This window comes from Myodes glareolus, chromosome 13, assembly GCF_982192425.1.
Source record: "Myodes glareolus chromosome 13, mMyoGla1.1, whole genome shotgun sequence".
Classification (NCBI taxonomy): Eukaryota; Metazoa; Chordata; class Mammalia; order Rodentia; family Cricetidae; genus Myodes; species Myodes glareolus.
The window spans coordinates 30,880,495-30,904,188 of NC_142038.1; the positions used below are offsets into that span (position 1 = coordinate 30,880,495).

Here is a 23,694-nt window from a genome sequence, read left to right on the forward strand (position 1 = left end):
GCACCCGTCTCCTCCTTTCCCCCTGCCGTCCTTCGACCTTCCCCACTAAAGCACCCGTATTTTTGCTCTGAGGAAATGCCTCCAAGTTTCCCACAGCCCTATTTAATGCTGGCCTTGATGAAAACCCATAAAAGTGATATTAACAATTAAGCAGTTTGAAACAACCATTTATTCTGAAAACCAGAGCTTTCTAGGCTAGTGCGGTTTTTTCTTTAGCTCTACAGACATTAGCACTGTCAGCAGGACATATTTACCTAATCAGCTACATTTTCCCAACTATTAGTTCTGTGATTTACGAGCATAATTTTCCCAGTAAGAGGACAATATTTCCCTCCCTCCCTCTCTCCTTCCCTCTCTCCTTCCCTCTCTTCCTCCCTCTCTCTCTTCCCCCTCTCTCTCCCTCCCCCCCTCTTCAAATTCTGCCTTTTATTCTGTTAACAGAAGCAAATCAAAGACGGCCCTTCCCAAAATAAATACGTGGAGATTGAGGATTTATTTCAGGGTTCTCCAGAAAAAAAAAATCAACTCTTTGTGCGCAATGCCTTTTAATAAATGAGCTATGTGTACTTTTATTTCGTAAAGAAACAGATGCAACCATGAGCACCGAATGACTCAGGATTGTTCACATTATTGTCTGCCATTGTATGCAAGCATTTCAATCTCGTTCGTAGGCTTTAGATCCACCAGGATATATCCAATTAATTGTCACAAGAGCAGAACCACCCGGACCACTATCAACTATTCCTAGAAGGTGAATGGAACTGTGGGAAATTTGTAACAGAAATTCACACCTGCTGTGACAACCCCCAAACATACTCATTCACCCACCATCCAGTGAGCCTGGATGTTATATATTGACTTATAACATATATGCCCTTATACGATATGTTGGCTGAGCTCCAGCATTGGAAAGTCAAGCAGCAGCAGGCCCTAGCGGCCATCACAGTGGTACCTGGACCCTAGACCCCGCAGTGGCTACTGAGAGAGTAGTAGAAATCGAGGCACACAGAATCTGTGGTGCGGCGCCACGGCTCATCAACTTACAAGGCCCCAGTGTATCCCGGTGAACAACGGCATTCCCCGGTGATGTGGTCGCAGGTCGCTCCGTTCTGGCACTGACATCTCTGGTGACAGTCATTACCGTAGGTACCCTGTTCACACCGGTCCTCGCAGCGCCATCCCCGGTAGCCTGCAGCGCAGTGGCAAGCCCCGGTGATGGGGTTGCACAACGCTCCATTCTTGCACTGGCACCGGCTACTGCAGTGCGGCCCCCAGTGATCACCGTCGCAAGCTAGGAGGAGGAAGAGAGGAGGGCATCAGGGTGTGAGGGCGGGTCTGGGCATTTCTTCACGTCGCTGTTAGGTGAGAAAGGTAAGCCTTCATCAGGATATCACCAATCTTTTTTGTTGTTGTTTTGCTTTGTTTCTTTTAGATAAGGTTTCTTGAATCCTGAAGTGGTCTCAAACTAGAGACATAGTAAAGGATGTCCTTGAACGCCGGACTCTACTTCCTGAGTGCTGAGATTTCAGGTGTGAGCCACCACAACTAGATTTATGCCATGCTGGGGACTGAACTCAGAGCTTCCCAAACCATCCTGCCAACGCCACTACATCTCTGGATCGCCATTCTTACGCCGAGCATCCAGGCTCCCGCACCAACAGCTGCATGGCACAAGCTGCTGCTCAGGGTCTCCGGTACCAACCAGGCACCATTCGTGGTATCACTCCACTGCTTAAGCATCACCGCATTATTTCCCAGCTCCGGGCTTTGCTCTTCCTGTTCCCTAAACCCAGAATATAGGGTTTGATGTGGTCACGGTAATGAATGGGCTAGTGAAAGTTGTGAAGGGAGGAGCAGGCAGAGGCTGGGAGGGAAACCGGAAATGAGCAGTTTGTACAGAGGTTTTATGCCTGCTAAAACCTGGGCAACATCTTTTGTATGAGGAACTGCAGTTGAAGGATTTTAAGCAGGGAAAGATGGAGTCATCCTTGGTGTGAGAAAAAGGTGGTAAGGGGCTGACAAGGAAAAGCAAAGGAACAGAGGGTGAAGAGCCAGAGACTGCTCAGATGGGTAGGAGGCACTGGAACCCAGCCAGTGACAATGAATGGGGGGGGGGTACATCAGAAACTGGGGTGTGAAAGATCTGACTGGCCCTTTGGCAGGCTGGGTTTGCGAGACACCGGTCAAAATGTATGTCAGTGGGTGAGCCCAAGGACCTCCCAAAGAAAAAGCAGGATAAAAATAGTGGCCTACTTGAGAAGTACATTCAACCTATGACTGAAAAGAGACAAATAACAAAAAGATAACCGAGACAAGAAACCATACAAAGCAGAAAGAAAAAAATAGAAATTGAAAGATGTATTCCAAGTGTGACCCTGAATAAGAAGAACGGCTGTTAGGGGTCAGTGAGGGAGGGGTATCAGTGGAAGGAAACACTCCCAACCCCAATCATCCTGAAACCTATGGGGTGGTGCGGGAGAATTATCTGTATTCTGTCAATCATATTTTAATAAAACGCTGATTGGCCAGGCAGGCAGTATAAGCGGGAAAGCCAGACAGGAAGTAGGGGTGGAGCAAAGAGACTGGGAGTATTCTGGAAGCAGAAGCTCTCTCTCAGGCATTCCTGCGCAGACCACCGAAGAGGCAACATGTAAGCTGACAGCTGAAAAAGGTACTGAGCCCGTGTGGCTAACATAGATGAGAATAATGGGTTAATATAAGTTATAAGAGCTAATAAGTAGCCTGACCTAATGAGCCAATCAGTTTATAACCTAATGTAGACTCCGTGTGATTTTCCTTGGGACTTGCTGGCTTGTTGGGGTACTGGGCGGGACAGAAACCCCAACAAGCCAGCCCTCATGTTACATATGGCGCCCAACGTGGATAACTGAATCCACAGAAAGCTTGAGAAAGCTTGGGATAGAATAGAGTAAAGCATGTTTTGTTGGTAGCAGCAATTTCTCGGGTCTACTTTGCTTGCTAGAGGCAAGCAAGGCTCTCATATAAGAGAGGCTTCCTGACTCAGCTTTAGCTGCAAAACCTTGCAGCTCATTAAGAGGTCCTGCCACGAAACACTTAAATGGTGTTTATCAAAAGCTGAACGTATGCTTTTCGGTTTTCAGCCGTAGCAGGAAAAAAGCTGCGCTGTTTTAAAATGCCGACTTTCTGGGCTGTCCTGCCAGAGCAAACTCTGACTCTTTCAGGCAGGCAGTCCGACTGAGTGTGGTCTGTGAGTAGAATGCTGCAGCTTGCTTGCTGGCAAGGACCTTGAAACGCCATAGAGTTGTGGCAGTGAACACAGCTCTGGCTGGTACCTCAGCCTTGAGGCTGAAAAGCTAAGGAATGAGCTGGATCTAGCCGTCAAAGCCATGGCTCTCCATATTGCTTAGTAAATTAATGGCTCATGTGGTCAGAAAAAGAAAAATATACAGTAAAGAGAGATTCAAAGAGGAAGAAAACCTCTAAATGGTTTACAGTGTGTATATGCAGGCTAAAAGTTAAAGTTCTTAAAGTTAAAATGAAAGAAAGAGAGTAGTTGGGTGTGGTGGTACACACCTTTAATCCCAATGCCTGGGAGGCAGAGGCATATTGACCTCTGTGACTTCAAGGGGTAGAGGTTGATTGACCTCTGTGACCTCAAGGTGTGGTAGTACACGCCTTTAATCCCAATGCCTGGGAGGCAGAGACAGATCTCTGAGTTCAAGGTGTGGTAGCATACACCTTTAATCCCAGCACTGGGGAGGCAGAGACAGGAGGATCTCTGTGAGTTCAAAGACAGCCTGGTCTACAGTGTTATTCCAGGACAAAGATATACAAAGATCCTGTCTCAAAAAGTAAAAGTAAAAATAAAAGAAATAGAGGTTAAAATAAAGCCACATAAAGATGGAAAATGCACAGAGAATCTTCATACTGTATGCTATTATGCTCTCTTTAAATTGTTTGATTGCTGAGGAAGGAGCAACAACTGCTAAAAGACTTTTGTTTATAAATGCTGCTGAACTAACTCAAGATAGGAATTTTGAAAATACCTTGGCTTCAAAACTGAAGTCAAAAGGTATGTTACTTTGGAGAAGAGATTTTGCTTTTGTTTCCACAGAAAACGAGAGACTCTGGATTTATTCAGAGTTAAGAATAATCACCTTTGACCAAGGGAGGCCACCTGAAAAATCTCCGATAGGAACAGATGGCCCAGATGACAGAGGTCTACATCCAGAACTGATCCAAGACTGCTGCCTGAGATGATCGAGACTCACAGGATACTCCAGTCATGACTTGATTATAACTCTAAATTTTCTTTAGGTCCCCTTAAGACTATCAGCGCCCCCAACCAGCAGGAAGTAGCCTGAAATACTACGCCCACATTCCCAACAAATGGATTATGGGTATTTTCCTTTGTTTTAAAAAAAAAAAAAGAGGGAAATGGTGCGGGAGAATTATCTGTATTCTGTCAATCATATTTTAATAAAACGCTGATTGGCCAGGCAGGCAGTATAGGCGGGAAAGCCAGACAGGAAGTAGGGGTGGAGCAAAGAGACTGGGAGTATTCTGGAAGCAGAAGCTCTCTCTCAGGCATTCCTGCGCAGACCACCGAAGAGGCAACATGTAAGCTGACAGCTGAAAAAGGTACTGAGCCCGTGTGGCTAACATAGATCAGAATAATGGGTTAAGATAAGTCATAAGAGTTAACAAGAAGCCTGACCTAATGAGCCAATCAGTTTTATAACTTATAGAGATCTCTGTGTGTGATTTTCTTTGTTGCTTGCTGGCTGTTGGGGTACTGGGAGGGACGGAAACCCCAACAAGCCGGCCCTCATACTACATATGGGGTACTGGGCTGGACAGAAACCCCAACAAGCCGGCCCCACATGTTACAATGGGGGACACAAATACACCTTGCTTGGTACACATCCATGTTAATTTGTTTATTAGATACCACAGCCATCACCAGGGGTGTACACCCCATCGAGATCTCTTAGGGCAAATTGCCTTTATGTATAAAAATTATACATGTTTTTACACACACACACACACACACACACACATATGTTTTTATACATAATACCTGAACTAATACTGTGAAGAAAGCAATATTCTAAGCATATGGCACCAGAAGTGTAGGCTCCATCTTCCTATGGCATAATCTACCATGGATTTCATAATATCAAAAGGTTTAAACGAATAATGCCATTTTTAATCAGCACGGCTTTAGTCTCATTAGTATTTTAATAAACACTCTTTAACAGAATTAAAAACAATGAGCGAGAATTATTGAACTTAAAGCAGATGAGGGAAGCAATTACCTACGAGCTCACAATCTTCTTTCACGAAATAAGATTAGGTGGTAACTCTAAAATGAGATCTAATTATTATTCATATCAGTCCTTTCTTCTGCTGCCTGTAGTATAGGACCCTGAATTTTAAAAATTGCAACGTTCAGTCTTAAAAGAAAACCATACCATCCTAAAACTGTACACACATGCCTTACCATCTTAGTTATCTCCAGCGGAGACATGAGTATCAGTATCTCGTTTTTAAAGGCATACAAAGTAAAGCACGTAGTTCTGTGTAACTCATTCCTTATCTCATCCATCATCACTAGTGGGAGAAGCCATCATTCTACCCAAGACAAATCCACATCCCTTTCTCTAATCCATTTCCTCTGCCTTAATCCCAGGACGATCGGATCCCTATTCTGTTACAAATGATCTTATTCCTGACTCAAGAAGGTACCCTTGACCCTGTTCTGGGTTTCTGTGGAGTAGGGCACACATGTTTGTGCACTGGGGTTATTCTCTATTGTGCAACCTTAGTTTCTGAGACAGGATCTCCCGGAGATTGACTAGAGTGACTCACCAGCGAGCCCCCAGATTCCTTCTCTCTTAGGACCTCAGCCTTAGGAATACGGCATTTGCTGCCATATCTGACTTCTAACATGGGGATCTGAACTCGGGTCCCCACACTAACACAGCAAACACTTTCCTAACTGAGACATCTCTCCTGCCCTTGACTCGGGTATTCAGAGAACTACGGGCTGTAGTTCAAAAACTCATAGCAATTCTGTAGAACTTGTTATTTTTTTTCCTTGTTACACCCTCTCCAAAGTTTCTCTAACTTCCCACATTGTAGGAGCCTCCGCTAACTGGGCCAAATACCTGCCCCCTCCCATGTTCAAAGGGACGCAAACTTGCAGACACAAAAGACAATTTTAGCTTACAATATTACCTTGATAAAGATACCAAGGTTATATTTAAAAACACCTTTAAAGCCTGTGTTAAATTATCATAGGGCCTTTCTCCCACTGGGACGCTGTGGTAAGAGTGGGGATCAGCATATGCACATCACAGAATGTATTTTATAAACGCACAATGGTGGCAAAATGACAAAGAGATGCTGAGGAAACAGGACCCATCTCTCCTCTCCATGAGCCTCCCCACATCCCATTCAACATTCCCCCAGAAAAGAAGGCAGAAAGAAACCAACTCTCATTTCTTAGGATTTGACCAAAAGGAGAAAAGAGGAAAAAAAGGAAGGAAAACCTTAAGACTTCCCTTATGATAGAAATGAATTTATAATAGAAATTGATAATATTACCACAGGGGGGAAAAAAAGAAGTTGCAGACTTTCAAAGAAATATTATCATGCTGACATGGTTAATTTCCTGGCTCTGTCTAAGCACTGTGGCATGCTTTGAAGTGACAGTCTCCCTGCTTTGGGCTGCATTTTCCTACGAAGCCACTGATACACAGACCCCGCAGTGTGGGGGGCACTGGATCAACATGTGCTGTGGATGAGGGCAAAGCCTACACCCAGAAGTCTGAAGGCGATCGGGGAGAACGAAGAGAGCTCAGAAGCCCTAGCCTACACACGATTGGGATTCCCTTGGAACGCTATTACCCTCTGCCAGCATGTTTACCCTTACATGGGTCCCAGGGAGTTATGCAGCTCACAGCCTAATAGGCCGTTTCTTCTTCTCTGATCCCTACCACATCTAGAAGAAGCTGGCATTGTCTAGACCAGAAACACAGATGTTCCTTTACACGGATGCAGAATTTGACTGGTTATCTTCAGTTCAAGCACCATGTTTGATCACACAGTTTAGGGAAGGCCTAAACAAAAATCCACTTGTGTGTCCACGGGCTCTACAGTCCTGAAATGGATTAGCTAAGAGACCCTGAGAAGCAAGCATCACTCTTGCTGCTGTTTCATAGGTGTTCAAGTTGAGAACCGGGGTTACAAGTTGTTTGGGGTTACAGGCCGTGAGGCATCCAGCGCACAGCGTTCATCTCCAGAACCTGCGCCCTAAATCATAACGTTTTACTCTCCCCACATTATAATGATGTTTATCTCAGTATTTTCTATAAGAAAAAAATAGAAATAATCTAATTATCCAGGAACAGGAGACTAGTGAAGAAAAAAAAAACCCCAGCTATAATTATACTTCAGAACACTGTGCACAATTAAAAATTATATAGAGAATAGCTAATGAACTAGAATCTTGGCAATATCATAATTATAAAAAGTAGATTAAAAACAATATAAATCATGTGATCCAATTTTAGCAGTGAACTAGATGAAACTGCCATTAATTTGAGTTTAAAATGCAAAATATCAGTGGGAGCATTTGGCTGGATGCACTTTCTGGGAGATGGAGGGGAGAGCAGAGCAGGAGACCCAGAGAACCTAGTGGTCCCCAGTGGACACTCGTAGGGCCTTAGCTAATGCATGGTTTTTCCTGTATTCAGATGTTGCTGGGTTACTCACATTTTCTAATACACATCTTCTAGGCACTAAGAGAAAAGCGAGCAACAATCCACCATGTCTTAAGGGGTATTTTATCTGTTGCACACTTTACCATCCCAGTAAGCTTAGTGTCCTTCCTGCATTTCACACACCCAGGATTAGTGCAGTCCAATAAAATGTCGAAAAGCCCCACAACGGTAAAATGTGACATCAGTTTCAAACCCTGACTGGGATTTTGGTACACTGGCTACAGGCACCTTTCATTGGGGCTATTTTGCCTGTGAGGTTAAAATGGTGTTTTTAGGTGCATAGAATACCCTACAATTATGTTTTATCTAATATGATCCATTGCAGTAGGGTAGATCACTGATAGCCACTATTTAAGATATTTTGGGGGGATTAATCAACAACTTAGTGTTTAGGAACAGTGAGGTTAGGCAATGGCCGAAACAGTGAGCGTGTAGAACATTTCTCAAAGGCAATAAAATGCAGGAGATCATCAATTTGAGGATCCCCTGTACGGTGATAATCATATCACACAAGTAAGAAACTGGAAACTCACTGTGAAAGAACATTGACATGTGTGCCACGGAAATAAAGAGGCCACTGTTCTCAGAGAGCAAGGAAGTCAACTATGGCAGATGATACTGGGGGCACAAAATACAAGCAAAGCAGAATTATATGTGCAGGAAAATGTCGGGGGAAAGCCATTCTTCTGGACACTAACTAATGAATACTAGTTAGTATTTGTAAAACAAAGGAAAATTTAAAAACAAAAAGAAAACACTTTGGTGTTTATATTTAGAAGCACACAAACCTGAAAACTAGGTCGGCGTGGCAGCTAACATATGGACCACCCTCAAACACTAGATGGGAAACGAATGAACATGAATGTGAATGTAAAGAGCTACAACTTCCAAGCTGAGCCACCCATTAAACCATCAAAATCTTCTAGGTGTATTATTCTCCCCTAAGCTATCTCAAACTGCCGGCCCAGCTTTCATGCACAGGGGATAGAGATCGTGTTGGGAAGAGGGGGGCATTTCTAAGTTCTTCACAGGTGCCAGGCATTATGAGGGACACAATGGAGACATTTTATTTAAACCCAATGGTAACTCAATTAGATCGGTAGAATTATCCCATTTCTGCAACATGGACTCAGACAGAAGTTTGCCCCAAGTCATTTAGCACTGAACTGCAAGCAAGGGCTCAACTCAAGCCAGTGCTTCGAACGCGGCGGTCTTCCATCACACGGACACACAAGCAGAGGGCACCCGCTGTGAAAGCAGCATCTCAGGACAAAGGTCTCACAGCTCCCTACCTGAGAAGTAATACTGGATTTTGTCTAGAATGACAGTTCTCCGACTGCAGGCCTACAGCAGCAGGTTCATCAGATTGGCAATTATAGAAACTACCCACCATGCACACAGCCTCTCATGTATTAAAAATGAGGCCGACTTTAGAAAAGTCTTTGAGAAAATGGAGATGCTGTTCAGCATCTCTTGTCTTCATGTAGATAAAAAAAATCAATGAAAGAATACAATTAGGGGGCAAATGAAAATGCCAAACCGGGAGGCTCTCTGCAGGAGGAATATGGACATTAATGCATTGTCTGATATCAGGACTATTTCTCCTGGAGGCGGGGAGGACAGGATGAAATCATTTTGTCTTGAGGTGATATTTACCATCAAGTTTGTCTTGCTGCAGAAGTTTTTGATCACCGGTTGGCACATGGAGTGGTTATAAGCATTTTATATTAATATGCCTGGGGCCCTCGGTAGACCACATCTACTTACAGCTCCAGGACCTCGGCCAGTCTTCAGATTTTGTTACGTTTCCTTTTCTTTTCTCAGAATGGAGATGGCAGAACACATGACACACAGGGCACTTTCTGTGACATGTGACACGGCCCAGATTCGAGTAGCAGCTCTCTGATCCCACACATTGGAATACCTGGTCCCGGGGATGTGAGTGCCCTAGGGAAGCATCTCTGCTGTCTATGAAGCTAGAATAGCATGCCCCTGCCCTGGTCTGTATTGTGCTGTGTGTTCAGGGTGTGCACACCCTAAAGGTCAACTTGACTCTCACAATGTAAATTTCAAACATAAATTATCCAGCAACTCTAAAAGCAAGCCTGAAATCTATTCAGGCCTATAAGGAAAAGCAAGTACTGCCTTATAGGTTATTTGTAAATGGTAATTAAAAACTGGGTCTACCACTCCACAAGAGAAAACTCATACCTAGTACTGTAAAGCTGGTCGAGAGCTCATGCCTGGGGAGTTCAAACGTCACAGGCGAGGGACCTACTAAAATTGTTTCGCTAAATGATCATGATGCCAAACTGCTTTCTAAACACGCATGTTTACATCCACAGGTTAATTCTGTCCTCCGCCTTCATGAGGGGAGCATCTTACTGAACTGAGTAGAGATTAATACAGACGCCCTTGACTGATGGGACATCTTTTCACCTCCCCAAAGGCGCAGAGAACGTCACAGAAGGGGGGGTGGGCGGTGGAAAGAATATAAGGGCCAACGGAGGGGGGGATGAGCAGCAAGGAGACATTTTTTCTGCATGTGACATATTTGCTGCACCATGATGAACTCGCCATAGACATGGCTACCTATACATCTGTGAGTGGTGCGGGAGAATTATCTGTATTCTGTCAATCATATTTTAATAAAACATTGATTGGCCAGGCAGGCAGTATAGGCGGGTCAACCAGACAGGAAGTAGAGGCGGGGCAAAGAGAATAGAATAAGGTTATGGAGGAGGAAGGTCCCTCTGGCACTCCTGCGCAGATCACTGAAGAAGCAACATGTAAGCTGTCACACTGGAAAAGGTACTGAGCCATTATGGCTAACATAGATGAGTATAATGGGTTAATATAAGTTATAAGAGTTAACAAGAAGCCTGACCTAATGAGCCAATCAGTTTATAACCTGATGTAGACTCCGTGTTATTTTCCTTGGGACTTGCTGGCTTGTTGGGGTACTGGGCGGGACAGAAACCCCAACAAGCCGGCCCCTCATGTTACATGTGAGGATCATAAACATAAACATATCCTCACAGATGGACTATTGGCAACTAATGGTTGGGCAAGGAATGCATTGCCACTGATAAGTTTCTCATTCTCCAATGACAACACACACACACACACACACACACACACACACACACACACGCCTACAAGCAATTCTAGTTACACTAGGTGGGTCACATGCGAAAAGAAGATACGAAAGGGGGACTTGCTGAGAAGGGGAGTTTTAATGTGAGGAGAGAAGGACACAGATCAGGGGTGGGGGGTGACGTGACTGAAACTCATTCTGTGCAGGTATAAAACTGACAGAGATGAAAAAATAAATACACACATACACACACCAAAAAACAAAACAAAGCAAAACACCTACATTTAGACGCTTCTCACTTGGTGATTGTATGTCCACTAGTCTGGATACATGCAGAGGTTTCATAAACATAAGAATCTAAGAAGCAAATTCCATTGTAATCTCCACCCCAGCACAGAAGATAGCATAAATAAAATCTAGACTATTTCATCAAATTGGCAGGTACCAGACAATTCCACTGACTTGATTTAACCTCTTTATCGATGACCCTGGTTTGCCAACTAAGACTGCCAAAGAGACTCTGAAACACATCTTGACCTATCAGGGCCTTCTCTTGGGAAGTTGGTTCAGAATTATACTCTGGCAGAAGCATCCAGTTGTGCGTGCTTGTGTTACATCCAACAACCCTAAATAAACTGAACCCACCTGAATTTGTGTGTGTGAATATACACATGTGCATGAAGGCCAGAGGAAAAGTGTGGGTGTCATCTCAGGTGCCATGCACTTCTTTTTTGAGCCAAAGTTTCTCATTGACCTACAACTTACTAAGTGTACTAAGTGAGCTCACTGATTACTTAGTGAACTCAGGTCTAGCTGTCTCCTTATACCCAACACTGGGATTCCAAGCATACCCTTCAACCTTAGCTCCTTTTATGCAGATTCTAGGGATTGAACTCAATTCCTCGTGCTAGCTACATAAACACTTTACTAACTGGCCTACCTCTTCAGCCCCAGGGCAGGATTATTTCTTAAATCTTATTTTAATGCCTCTGGGATCTAAGTGTAATTGTGGGATTTCATGGAGTCAACAGCCTTGGAGACATGTTTCTATGACACACTTGTGAGATGTATGTGTGTGTGTGTGTGTGTGTGTGTGTGTGTGTGTGTGTGTGTATAATACCACACTGGCACTTAGTGCTGCGGCTCATCATGTTGAAAGATGTCAGCTTGTGCTACATAACCAGCCACACCAGGATTACTGCTTGAAGTAAGGAGGCTCTAAGGACCCTTAACGCGGAAATGTCAAGTATCTATTAAGGCACAGATCAGCGCCGTGACTTAAACGGTTTTGCATGAGGATGGGCTGAGAATGCGTTTAAACATTAAAAATAAAAAATGTGTGGCCAAGAAAGAAATTAACAGGGAAAAAAATTTACAACCCCCCCCCCCCCGACATGCATCTTCTAATAGGCAAAGTACAAATAAGTCACTTTCAAGGAACTATCGCTGTGGAATATTTTTCAGAAGAGACGAAAATAATTTCCCGCTGTCTCAAAGGATAGAAAAGCACAGTTCTTGCTGAAACACACACCCTTTCTTCTTAAGCCTCCTCCACCCCAGGCTTTCATCTTCCTGTGATTTCCTTCCTTGTGCTTCAGGCTAACATGATTGGTGCATCACTTCCTTTGCTGACGGAGAAGAAAAGAGCCTCATTCAAAACATCAAGCAGCTTTAAAAATAAAACAACTTTGTAAAGTGTCTCCATCCATGAAAAAGAACAATAAAAATGCATTTTCCAGGTCCCCTGAAAGTGCTGAACCCTGTGCCCATCACATAGAAGAAAAAAAAAACTCTCCTCGGGCTGACAATACCAGCCATCAGCGTGGAAAGCCACACAGTGCCTCTCAGATTAATTTAGTCACTGGCTGAGAAAGACTCTTCTTTCTTGTTAAAGGTTAGGCTGTGATTTTGCAATTTCATTGTAGGATTATCTCACGTCGCAAACCAGAAAGAAAGGGTAAGAAATGCTTATACCTTAATATATATAAATACAAATGTTAGTGTCTGTGTGAGAACATCTTGATGACTATATCCACAGTGCAGGAAAATCTCAAGGATATAAAGGGGGGTATGTAAAGATTGGAGGGATTACACGTATTCCTTATGTCAAGAGAATAATACCAGGGGACCTTTTACATAGAAACTTGCACTATAAAGTCATGCCGTATGTATATATATAAATGTTTTTGCTTTTATTAAGAGGTTCTTAGACATTTTCTGTAGCTACCACGTTCTTGTTATTGAGCCCATACTACTTACTCCTGACTAAGAAAAAAACTTATGGTTAAAATTTATTATATGTTAGAAGAGGCAAGACCACAATGAGGTTTATCACATAAGAATATGCATACTTGGTAATGAAGAGCACAGGATTCTGAAGAGAAGGCGATAGGGGGGTTCAGCCAATCACATTCTGTCCGTGGGGCGTGATGCCCTAAGACAAAAATTTACCTATAAACCTGGCGGGTGCGCTTCCCTGCCCTCTCTCTTGGTCCCTGCGTTCTCGGATGAACCGTTGGGACTCTGGTGTAAGTTTTCCTTCTGTTTATTAAAGCTGTATCTTTTATATTAAGCTAGTCTGGTTGATTTTTAATTACCGATAGACCTCGCCCCATCATGAAGGCCTGCTTCCATCTGCACTTCCATTCATGGAATCCTTGGTCAAAGGGAGAAAGGAAGGGGAGAGAGGGCTACACCAAGGAGGTGGCGCTTAAGTTGAGATTGAAGGATTACATATGCAAGTCCCCCATTGTGCAGATACCATCTTATTTTGGATATGAGGCTAAACATCAGTAGGGGCCCGTCTGAACCTACAGTAAGAAAACTAAGTCCAGACCATCCATACTGACTGGAAGACTTGAAAGTTTCAATAAGGTTTCCTCAAGAAAACTTAGTTTCTGACGACTGGAGAAAGTGTTAGTACACTGAAATATAACTTTTTTTGATGTTGCCTTCATTAGGTTGATGCACCAGTAACGAATGGTGAAACTATCCAGTTTTTACAAGATCCTGAGCTAAAACTATCTGCTCATCAGCCAAGAACCGTGTTCCTATGATATCTATTATATAACCCACGGGCCCAGTCTCTGTAAGTGAGATAAATGTTCTCAGTTTGATATTTCCCACCTTCACTAGCTTTATATATCTCGTATTCCTAATTTGTTCCAGGCAGAGTCACAAATGTTCCGACTCCGAAATAAACTAGGTTTACTACAAATTAAAAGTGTTTTTCTATCAGAAAAGGTAAAAAAAAAAAGGTGACTTTTTACAGTTTGCTTTCAGGCCTTTTCTGAGTATTTAAACAAGGATTATTTGACACAGTCATCAACAAGACACTGGTTCTAGCCAGGAAACCCACTGTGTTGTAAAACAATCAAGAACACATTATTTCAGGCATCTTGCGATACATGTGTGAATACACATGGATCCACCTGAACCAGCAGTGGCCTAGCAATAGCAGAAGGCACCTAGCGAACCCACAGGACCATCCCTGCATCTATCATCACTTCACCCAAAGCAGAGCAGGCAGCCAACACATTACTGCAGTAGGGAAATGCTTCTTATAGCTTTAAACAAAGAAAATTGCAAAGGTCTGTGATGAACCAATTCTTAGGCTCCATATCTGAATATGTTTTTAAAATGGACGAAGCTATTCCTTGCTATTTATTTGACAAGAGGAGAGTCTAAAAAGGTTAATGAAATTCTATTCACTGCTGTGTGCTTTAGAATAATTTGTGGGCTGAATGTCTTTGCCTAATTTCTTGCTATTTGTATTCCAATTGGATGCAGATTAACAGTTAAATTCTATCACCTTATAGAATCTTCCCTATGAGGAAGAAATGGCAAAAAAAAAAAACCTGAGTAGGAAGTAGATTAGTAGACATTCTCCATCCACATAAAGGCTGTCTTAGCCAGTTTTCTTAGTCCTAGACCCATCATTCAGAAGTTAGTTTCCCACATCAAGAATCCTTGGTGCCTTTAGTACATCAAGGCATAGTCATCTCTCTCTGGAGAAGAAAACACCCTCATACATCTGGTATACCTCACCTGACTCCTACAGTTTTAGTTCAGCTATCAGTAGATGGGAGGAATCCCCTGCTGTCTCTGCGGACCGTAGTCTACACCGCACACAACCAACAGTGAATCCCGAAGCCACAGGAGTCTGCACCCCCTAAGGCAGCAGAATGAATGGCTCCAGGTCATGCCCTATCTCTGGCAGACCTTTGGCCACTTCTTTCTTGATTTCTGAAGATGCCTCGTCTGTTCATTCCTGAAGATGGCCTTCAGTTCTTTCTCTAAGTAGAAAGCGCCTTGAAAGACAAAGAATGCCATCTCCAACACTCATGTTTATCCATTCTTGTTTCTGGCGCATTTATGCCTTTATTCCCTCCATCTACAAATATTTACTGAACGCTGCAGCATACCCAGAACGAAGCTAGATAAGAGTGAGTTAAACAGACCAAAACCTGAACTTTTATTTTTTTCTAAACCTGTATTTTTTATGGGGCTTGCATCCAAAAGGGAAAGATGGACCAGACAACAACCAACAAGCAAACAAGGCAGACATTCTCAGGGAGCACCATTTTTGTTAAAAGTCGAAAAGGAAATGTGATAGCAATAATAGACGCCCTTTGAGTATGCAAACAGCAACTGCGAAAGCAGAGAGGAAACCAATATGCCCCGGAACTGGAAGGCAAGTGCTGAGCAGTGTGAGACCTTAGACGGTACATATAGATGAAAACTTGGGGGATGGGGCAGATCATACACAGCTTGGTGGATCACGGAGTTTATTTAAATTATACTGAGAGGCACAGAGCTTGCGGATGGTAGCAGCCTGCTCTGAAACGTGTTTTCACAAGGTCACTGTGGCCTCAAGACAGAAAATTGATTCTCGATAGGCCTGAGGGAGAAGTGGGGAAGTCAGCAAGGACGCTACCACCATTACCCATGAAGAGAGGACGATGCCTTGGGTGGGAATGGCAGCAGTGGAAAAGAAGAACAAGTGTTAGGTTTTGTAGCTAAGCCAACAAGATTTGCTGGTAAATGGATATTGCATAAAGTTTTTTTTTATTAAAAAACCATGTGGTGCTGAGTTAAACAGCATGACAGCCCAGTCTTCTCTTGCAGCCATTGCATCTGAGCACAGTTAGCAAAGCAATATGAGCATCTGCAATAGTCTTGTGTTCCATCTAGGACAAACCAGATATGCATGTGTCTTGTACAGATGACCTTTATCAGAGGTTGGAAATGATGTAAAACAAACAAAACAATAAATTAAAAAAAAAAAAAACCAAACCACCTCTCTAAGGCTTCTGTATCAGGAATGTCCTGGCAAGCCAGACAGGAGAGTCCTGTTAAAGAGGGGCATGATGAGCCGTCAGAAGGGGCTGCTCCATCTGTTGATGGTCCTAGGAACAAGCAAGTATGAAAGTGATGGCGGTCGCAAAAGCATCACATGCATCCTTGACTTGCCCTTGTGATGATGCCAGGCACAGCATCTGTGAAAGCAATGGCTGTCGCAAAAGCACAGCACGCATCCTTGACTTGCCTTCATAATGGTGTTGGGCCCAGTGCTGAAGGCGGGGCAGGTTTTCATTGTTTAATCCTCACATGACTATGAAGTAGATAACCTTATTCTTAGCTTAAGCATTAAGGAAGCAACACCCAGAAACACAAGGAACGGATAAGACCTGGTTTGGGGAGGGGGACTGGGAGAGTGGTGGGGGGGGGGGTTGGCATTCTCAGTTCAGGTAGTGGCTCCTTTAGAAAAACAAAATTAGCAGTTTCTGTGTGTGCTCGTCACATAGATGATGGTCCATCGGCCAGTCGCCTTCAGTTGGTTCTGATGGACCATTCTTCTCTTCCCACCTCTCATCAGTACCTGCCCCCCTCACTCCGGTGAACCCAATGACCTCATGCTCTGGCCGCTCCATCAAACTGATTGTTAAAGTGATTCTGACAGGGCTAAAAGGCATCTTAACTACTGGCTATGGGAGCTGGGCTCCCAGGGCCTCCTCTCCTCAGACAACATCGATCCCACCATTGTGTCTGGGTAATAGATCTATACCACAGACTTTGCTAGGGAGCATGTCAGCTTTGTGTACCTTACAAATTGTGCCTTGTAATATCTTTCAGACAGTTTCCTTCGTTCGAACACCCTGCAGGCAGCGTCTTACTGCTCCCTGCTGCACAGCACGCCTCCCTAATTCACAAGGTCCCTCGTGTTCCTTGCACCGCACCTGGAAATGCTGATGCCAGCCTTGCCTTCAAGGCACGTTTTTACTGTCTGCGCATTTCAGAAATGCCATTAGTGACCAAACAAAACCCCTTCGTGGGTTTTCGGGACCAAGATTAATTTCCAGTTCTGCCTCTGTTTGGTTTTAATCTTGAAATTAAGGAGCTTGAGGGACAAGCTTTTGTATCAATTTATTGGTTGCTCGCTCATCTGGGACTTCCACTTGTACCTTGTGGCTGAAGGAGAAATAAATTTCTCAATAGTTGTTTAAAAATTATAAAGAGAATCCTATAGGTTTAGAAAACAAAAGCGTGGTTACTCCTCATAGTGAAGGTAGAGAGTTTACAATGCAAAGAAAAAAAGGCTCCGGGAATTGCATAAGCATGCTACTGAGGGCTTGGAGAGAGAGCTGGGCAATGAAGGGCAGGATCCTTGCCAAGGTCCTAAGTTCAGTTCTCAGCACCCATGACAGGTGGCTCATAGCTACCTATAACTCTGAACACAAGGGAGCCAGTGCCCTCTATAGTCACAGGTGCACACAGACACACAGACACACAGACACACAGACACACACACACGAGCTGGGATCCTATCCCAGTCCTAGCTGACATCTGGAGTCATCATCCCCCAACTACTTGATTTCCTTTCTCACCTGAACCCTCAGCCTCAGCGCCCCTGAGAAAGTCAACAAAACCTTCTCTTGAATGTACAGTTGCTTCTTCATTTCTTTGCTCCTTCTCTATGGCTTCTTGGAGAAATTTCTAGAAGTAGTAGTTTCGAGTATTCTGTGTTCAGTCATCCTTTCATGTCCTAGGACGGTCTGCTCTCTGCCTGCCCTGTCCTTTCAGAACCCTGTCGACCTTACCCAGCCCCAATCATCTTCCCTTGGTCTGTTATTTTACCTTTCTCCCAAGCTATGACGTCTGTGAGATCAGTGACCACTCATCATCATTTCCCGTTATCCCCAGCATCTAGTACGATGCTCTGCACACTGCAATCATTCAGAACAAGTCCTCAAAATGAACACACGAATGACCTTCTCAGAATCACACAATTCATTCAGTCTCATAAGCTCAGACACTTGCCAAGTATGATGGAGACGAACATATTAATAACACCTGGTTCCCCGCCCCGCCTCCCGCAGCTATCACTCAGTGGGAGGGGCGGAGGAACAGAGGACCGAGGCTTAGACAGATAGATTGATGAGGGGAGGAAAGAGGAGAAGGAAGGAGGAGGCAGGTAAATGAATTAGCGTCACTCAGTCATATAGGCAGGGGTACACATTTGGATGCCAGTGAAAGAGAAATATGCGTGGGCTTTTTCCAAAACCCACTTTAATCAAGTTTGTAGTCAAATATATCAGGATTACCTTCTGAGGAAACCGACTTTGAACAGTCCTTCTACTTGCCTCACTGGGAACTGGACACATACTGGCTGCCTCTCAGAGGGGAAGCCCACCTTCCCCGGATATAGCAACCCGTCCTATCGGATCTCACACAAAGATCTGAAAGCCTCGCATTTGAAAATGTCCATCTCTCTTGGCTTCCTATGTCTTCTGAGAAGAAAGAGAATGATAGCTGTGTGTGTGACTGTTATTAATGTATTGTTACCTGACCCTGATTATCAAAGGGGAAACTGGGTTGCCGCTAGACAGAGAGCCTGGAGGACATTTTCCCTGGGTGGAACACGGGGAATGGGGAGAACCTATCTCCCATACCTATGCCTGTGGTGAGGGAAATAGAAAATGGCAGCACCCAAACAGGAAGTGGGGGACAAAAGGGAGCACCACTCTTTCAGCAATGAAGCCTTGAGCCATCCAGCAGCTAACAAACCTCAGACAGCTGAGGTTCTGGGTGAGAGAGACGGAAACAGAATGGGAGAGGAGGACACCACGGCTGGGGCTGTGCGGCTAATGACTGAGGAAAGGCAGGGAGCAGCTTTTGATAATTTTCTGTTTGCCATGTCCCTGTCCACATGTTTATTTTCACACTATCCATTATTATTTTATTTTCGATATAAAGTGCTTCAATTGAACTGCAGCATTCAGGGGACACGGCAGAGCCATGACTAACTTTGGAAAGGTGTAGAGTAAGCAGCAACGGATTCAGCACTCTCCTTATTTGGAGAAGGTGGTGAAAACATTCTCGTTTGTGAAATGGGGGCTCTGTCAAATTAGGAGGGGACACAGCATCATTGGGCTGTTATAGAGATATTCAAGTGTGCGGAAGCATAAAGACAGTAACTGAGTCAACCCAGGAGTTACCAAGGCAACGCCTCCCCGGTCAAAATGCAGCCCTCACTGCCTGTCACACAAAAGCAGGTGTCATTCTTTTAACTACTTTTCCTTTGCTCTCTGGTTGAAGACGAAGCATTTTCAGTAGAGGGCACTGGAAAGACACCGAAGAAAGTTAGGGGGTGTGGGCCCCAGCGTGTTAGCTCAGCAGACCCTGCTCAGTGATCCTCTAGCACCTGCGCCTCCTTTGGAGTCCTGAGGGTAGCAAGAAGCTCCTGTTGCGTGAGCAGCTTCCCTGGCATCGGGAGCCTGCAGGCCACTGATAGCAGCCAGCAGTCGACAACTTCTTCAGACAGAATGGTGGTAAGACTCTGCTCAGTGCACAGGCGTGAGTGGCCTATAGTCTGTGTGACAAACACCAGGGACATAGATGTGGACTGGATATCCTATGACATTCTCACCAGCTTCCACTACCCAAACAAGGACAGAACAAGAAATCCACACAGAAAGAAGAGAGAGGGAAGCTGGGACAAGCAAGCGAGAGGACCTATAGCAGAAAGAAAACAAAAATCCATCACTAGCACACGCCGCTATTTTATTTTATTTTTTTCTAAGATGCATGGGAGATGAGGAGACCAACCCGGGACATCTGGGATTTGCTTGATACTGATGTGCTAATGCCAGTTTCTCAGTCCTGCCCAACTCACTGGGCATTTCAGGGCTTAAGGACAGAGGGTTCGGAGGAAATCCAGTCCCCAGTTTATTTCCTGGTGTTTCCTCACACACAGACTTCAGAGACAGCATGGTCTTCTCACACCAACACGATGTGCGGGAGGGAACACGCGTGTGCATGTGTGTGTGTGTGTGTGTGTGTGTGTGTGTGTGTGTGTGTGTAGTGCACGTGACAGGGTTTCTGCATTTGAGTGCAGGATTCCATGGAAGCCACAAGAGAGCATCAGAGACCCTGGAGCTATAGTTATAGGTAGCTGTAAGATGGGTCCCGAGAACCAAGCTCCTGCCCTTCTGGCAAAGCAGTGTGTGCTCTTAGCCTCTTTATGCTGTGGGTTTAAAAAGTGTCAGGAGGGCTGGAGAGATGGCTCAGAGGTTAAGAGCACTGCCTGCTCTTCCAAAGGTTCTGAGTTCAATTCCCAGCAACCACAAGATGGCTCACAACCATCTGTAATGAGTTCTGGTGCCCTCTTCTGGCCTGCAGGCATACAGACAGACAGAATATTGTATACATAATAAATAAATAAATTTTTTTTTAAAAAAAAAGTGTCAGGAATGTTATTCTTGGAGCATCTTTAAAGGCTTCAGAAATCTGTTCACGTTTATTTATAATTTTGTTTGTTACAAAGCCCGGACATGAATTGTAGAGAATTAACTAAAAGTTGCTTAATTATCGTACTTTATTGTTAGATTGTATGATCTCAGAATATTGGCGTGTTCATTGGAGTCAGAAAACTCACACAGAGAGCAAGCTTTTACTTTCTCAAAGGCCAAAGTCAGCTTTAAAGACTCTAAAGTTCCTATAGGCTTCTGTTTTGTGCACAAATGCCCTCTAGTCTGAGCCCTTAACTTGAGGAAGTCTCCAGTTTTTAGGAGTCAAAGCATGGGAGCAGCTGAAATCGTTCCACAGCCTCTTGCCCGGAGGTGAGTAAGAAACCCATTTCAAATGAAGAACCCCCTTTTCCACTTTACAATAATATTTTTCTTCAAAATGTCTAGGTACAACTGGGTTTAAAGTTAGAAAAGTTAATGAAAGTAGTCTCATATTTGCGGTCAGTCAGCCAGGAAAATGGACACAAGCCAAATCCCACATCCCAAACATTCTGCCTCAATTTCATGTGGACAGAGTGCCCACCCTGCCTCCCTGCTCTCCAAGAGAAGTGGAACAAAACTCTGTAAGACAGTTACCCACTGGAACAGACTCCCACACATTCACGCATGCCCTCTCTCTCTCTCTCTCTCTCTCTCTCTCTCTCTCTCACACACACACACACACACACACACTCTCACAAATTCACACATGCCCTCATACCCTCCTCACACACACACAAGCACACTCATACATTCACATATCCCCTCACACCCCCATACACAAACATATACACTCATACGCATTCATTATATGCTCTTATTCTCTCTTTCTCTCTCTCTCTCTCTCTCTCTCTCACACACACACACACACACACACACGCGCACACACACATACACACACACACACACATCTCATATTCCCTATCAAAGTTATAATAAGCAGGCTCTTGACACTGAATGTTTTGTGTACAAAGGCTTCCCCCAGGAGATGCAGCTTCACGGGCAGCCAAGAAATCCTAAGCCTAAAGGTGTTCTTAGCAAAATAAGAAAGAATCTTCCTAATTCCAAAGAAAGCAAGTAAAAGTCTTAGAAGTCAGTTTAACCGGGCAACTCAAAATTCTTCCAGACTAGTCTCAAAATTCGCCATTGGGCTGTTAGAAGAACTGGCTCACTTTTGGAAAACAATTATTTCTCTTGGATGAGTTTAATGATTTATTTATTGCAATATAGGATTGTATTTCCATTTCCCCTTATATTTTTAGGTCATGAAGAAAAAGGCACAATTTTGCATGCAGCAACAAGTTGCCAGGACACTGAAATTTTACTTGCAAAATGCGTTTGACAGTAGCTGTATTCTGTGACATTCCATCATTCCAATGTCGTGACCCTGAAAATGGGGGCCTTGTGTGCAGCCTTCTTAGAACCTAGAAAACATGATTTTAGGCTTGCAACTCTCTCATAATGAAGACAGCCACAAAGTATGTTGGAGTTTTGTTAAGCAAGCATCAACATGCTCACGAAGTTTTGTTGCAGATTCATCTCCCTAAAGTTATCTGAGCAAATGAGTGTTCATCATGTTCATCTCAGAGTTTAGAGGCAAATGGACATTCTGTTTCTGAATCAAACTCAACATGTGACACATTTTCATCACCAAGAAAGCAGCTAACTTCAATCAAGTCAAGAACAGTAGTTAGACCGCCATGGCTACGTTCCCACAACGACCTCCCTTTGCTGAGGAGACTAAGCTCTGCTCCCCCTCCGATGCTGACAGAGTTGCAGGTCACAGATTCCCTAACTCTCCTTTCCGAGAACCTTCCTTCCTTTCTACTCAACAGCAGTGCTCTCTGTGATACATGCATGGAGCTAGGAGGAACAGCATGAACGAGGTAGATTTGCAATCCACAAGGCCCTCTGCCTGGGATGGGGACAGGAACTTTGGCTTAGAGTCACCCGCAGACGAGGGGCCCACACAACCACCCCCGGAGACAGACAATGGCAGATGGGCACTCACCACTGGAACAGTTGGTCCCGCCCCAGCCGGGCTCACACTGACAGGTGTTTGGAGCGATGCAGCGGCCGTGGACACATTTATCAGCACAGTGAGCTGTCAGAGAGGGAAAAAAAATATCAATCAACCAAAGTTGGCATAAGAAAAAACCAACAACAACACAGCTGTTGCGCTCCCTAGGCTCACATATCACTAAAAACAACATGCGTGCTTCATAGCTGCTTTCAAGCCTCTCCTCGGCCCTTTCAGAGTCTACTGTATAACCAAACAATTCCCCTCTTATTTTGCTATCTCCAAGGAAATTCCTCCATTTCTACTGTTTAATTCCACTTCACACTAAATTAGGGCAGCAGGGTCAAGGAGAATTGTCTAATCCACACTTTAGAAGCAGTTTCAGTGGTTCCCAAATACATCCTCTTTGTGCTGGGAAGAGTGGATGTGGAGAAATAAACCACAAAGCCAGATATGAGGGCTCCACAGCATAGTCAAGAGGTCATTTCCTGTCCATGATATAGTCACCAGAAACAATGGCTGCCTTTCTTTGCGAAGGCATCCACATTATGACCCAGCAGAGTCGAAGATGCATCGTGCTGGACCTCAGTGCCTCACACACATATTCTGTGTTCTCTCAGTACCTAGATATAGAAGTTATTGTGAAAGCTAATTGAAAGCACTTGGAGTTACAACATTTTTCTTAAGGATGGAGTAAAGTATCCTGACTTAGATGTGTTTTATTAATATGTGCTTATTACTAAAGCAAAACACATTAACTGACCAACCTCATAAAGTATCAGTACATAAGTAAGTCTCGAGTCCAGCTGCACACACTAGTAGCATTTATTGTGGTTGTTTTTAGTATTTATTTTTTACTTTTTGTACTATACATTTTTTTATAAAAAATAGAACCATGGTAATTTTTAAAATGTTTTTCTACCCAACATAATGAGTAGTATGCCATTAAATATTTTTATATACTTTATTCACCATTATGGTTATAATGCATGCCAATAATGTATATGTATGTATATATAT

At 43.9% G+C, this 23,694-nt stretch overlaps 1 protein-coding gene across 3 annotated transcripts in view; it reads right to left on the reverse strand.

The window, feature by feature from the left end:
* Megf10 (multiple EGF like domains 10) overlaps positions 1-23,694 on the reverse strand; it is a 158,811-nt gene that overhangs the window by 55,691 nt on the left and 79,426 nt on the right. For all 3 annotated transcript variants that reach the window (XM_085699845.2, XM_048419611.3, XM_085699844.2), the window contains exons 5-6: positions 22,666-22,758; positions 1,045-1,291 (exon numbers count right to left, since the gene is read on the reverse strand). In XM_085699845.2, the coding sequence (XP_085555971.2) occupies positions 1,045-1,291; positions 22,666-22,758 (340 nt within the window). The remainder of the gene's footprint in view (positions 1-1,044; positions 1,292-22,665; positions 22,759-23,694) is intronic.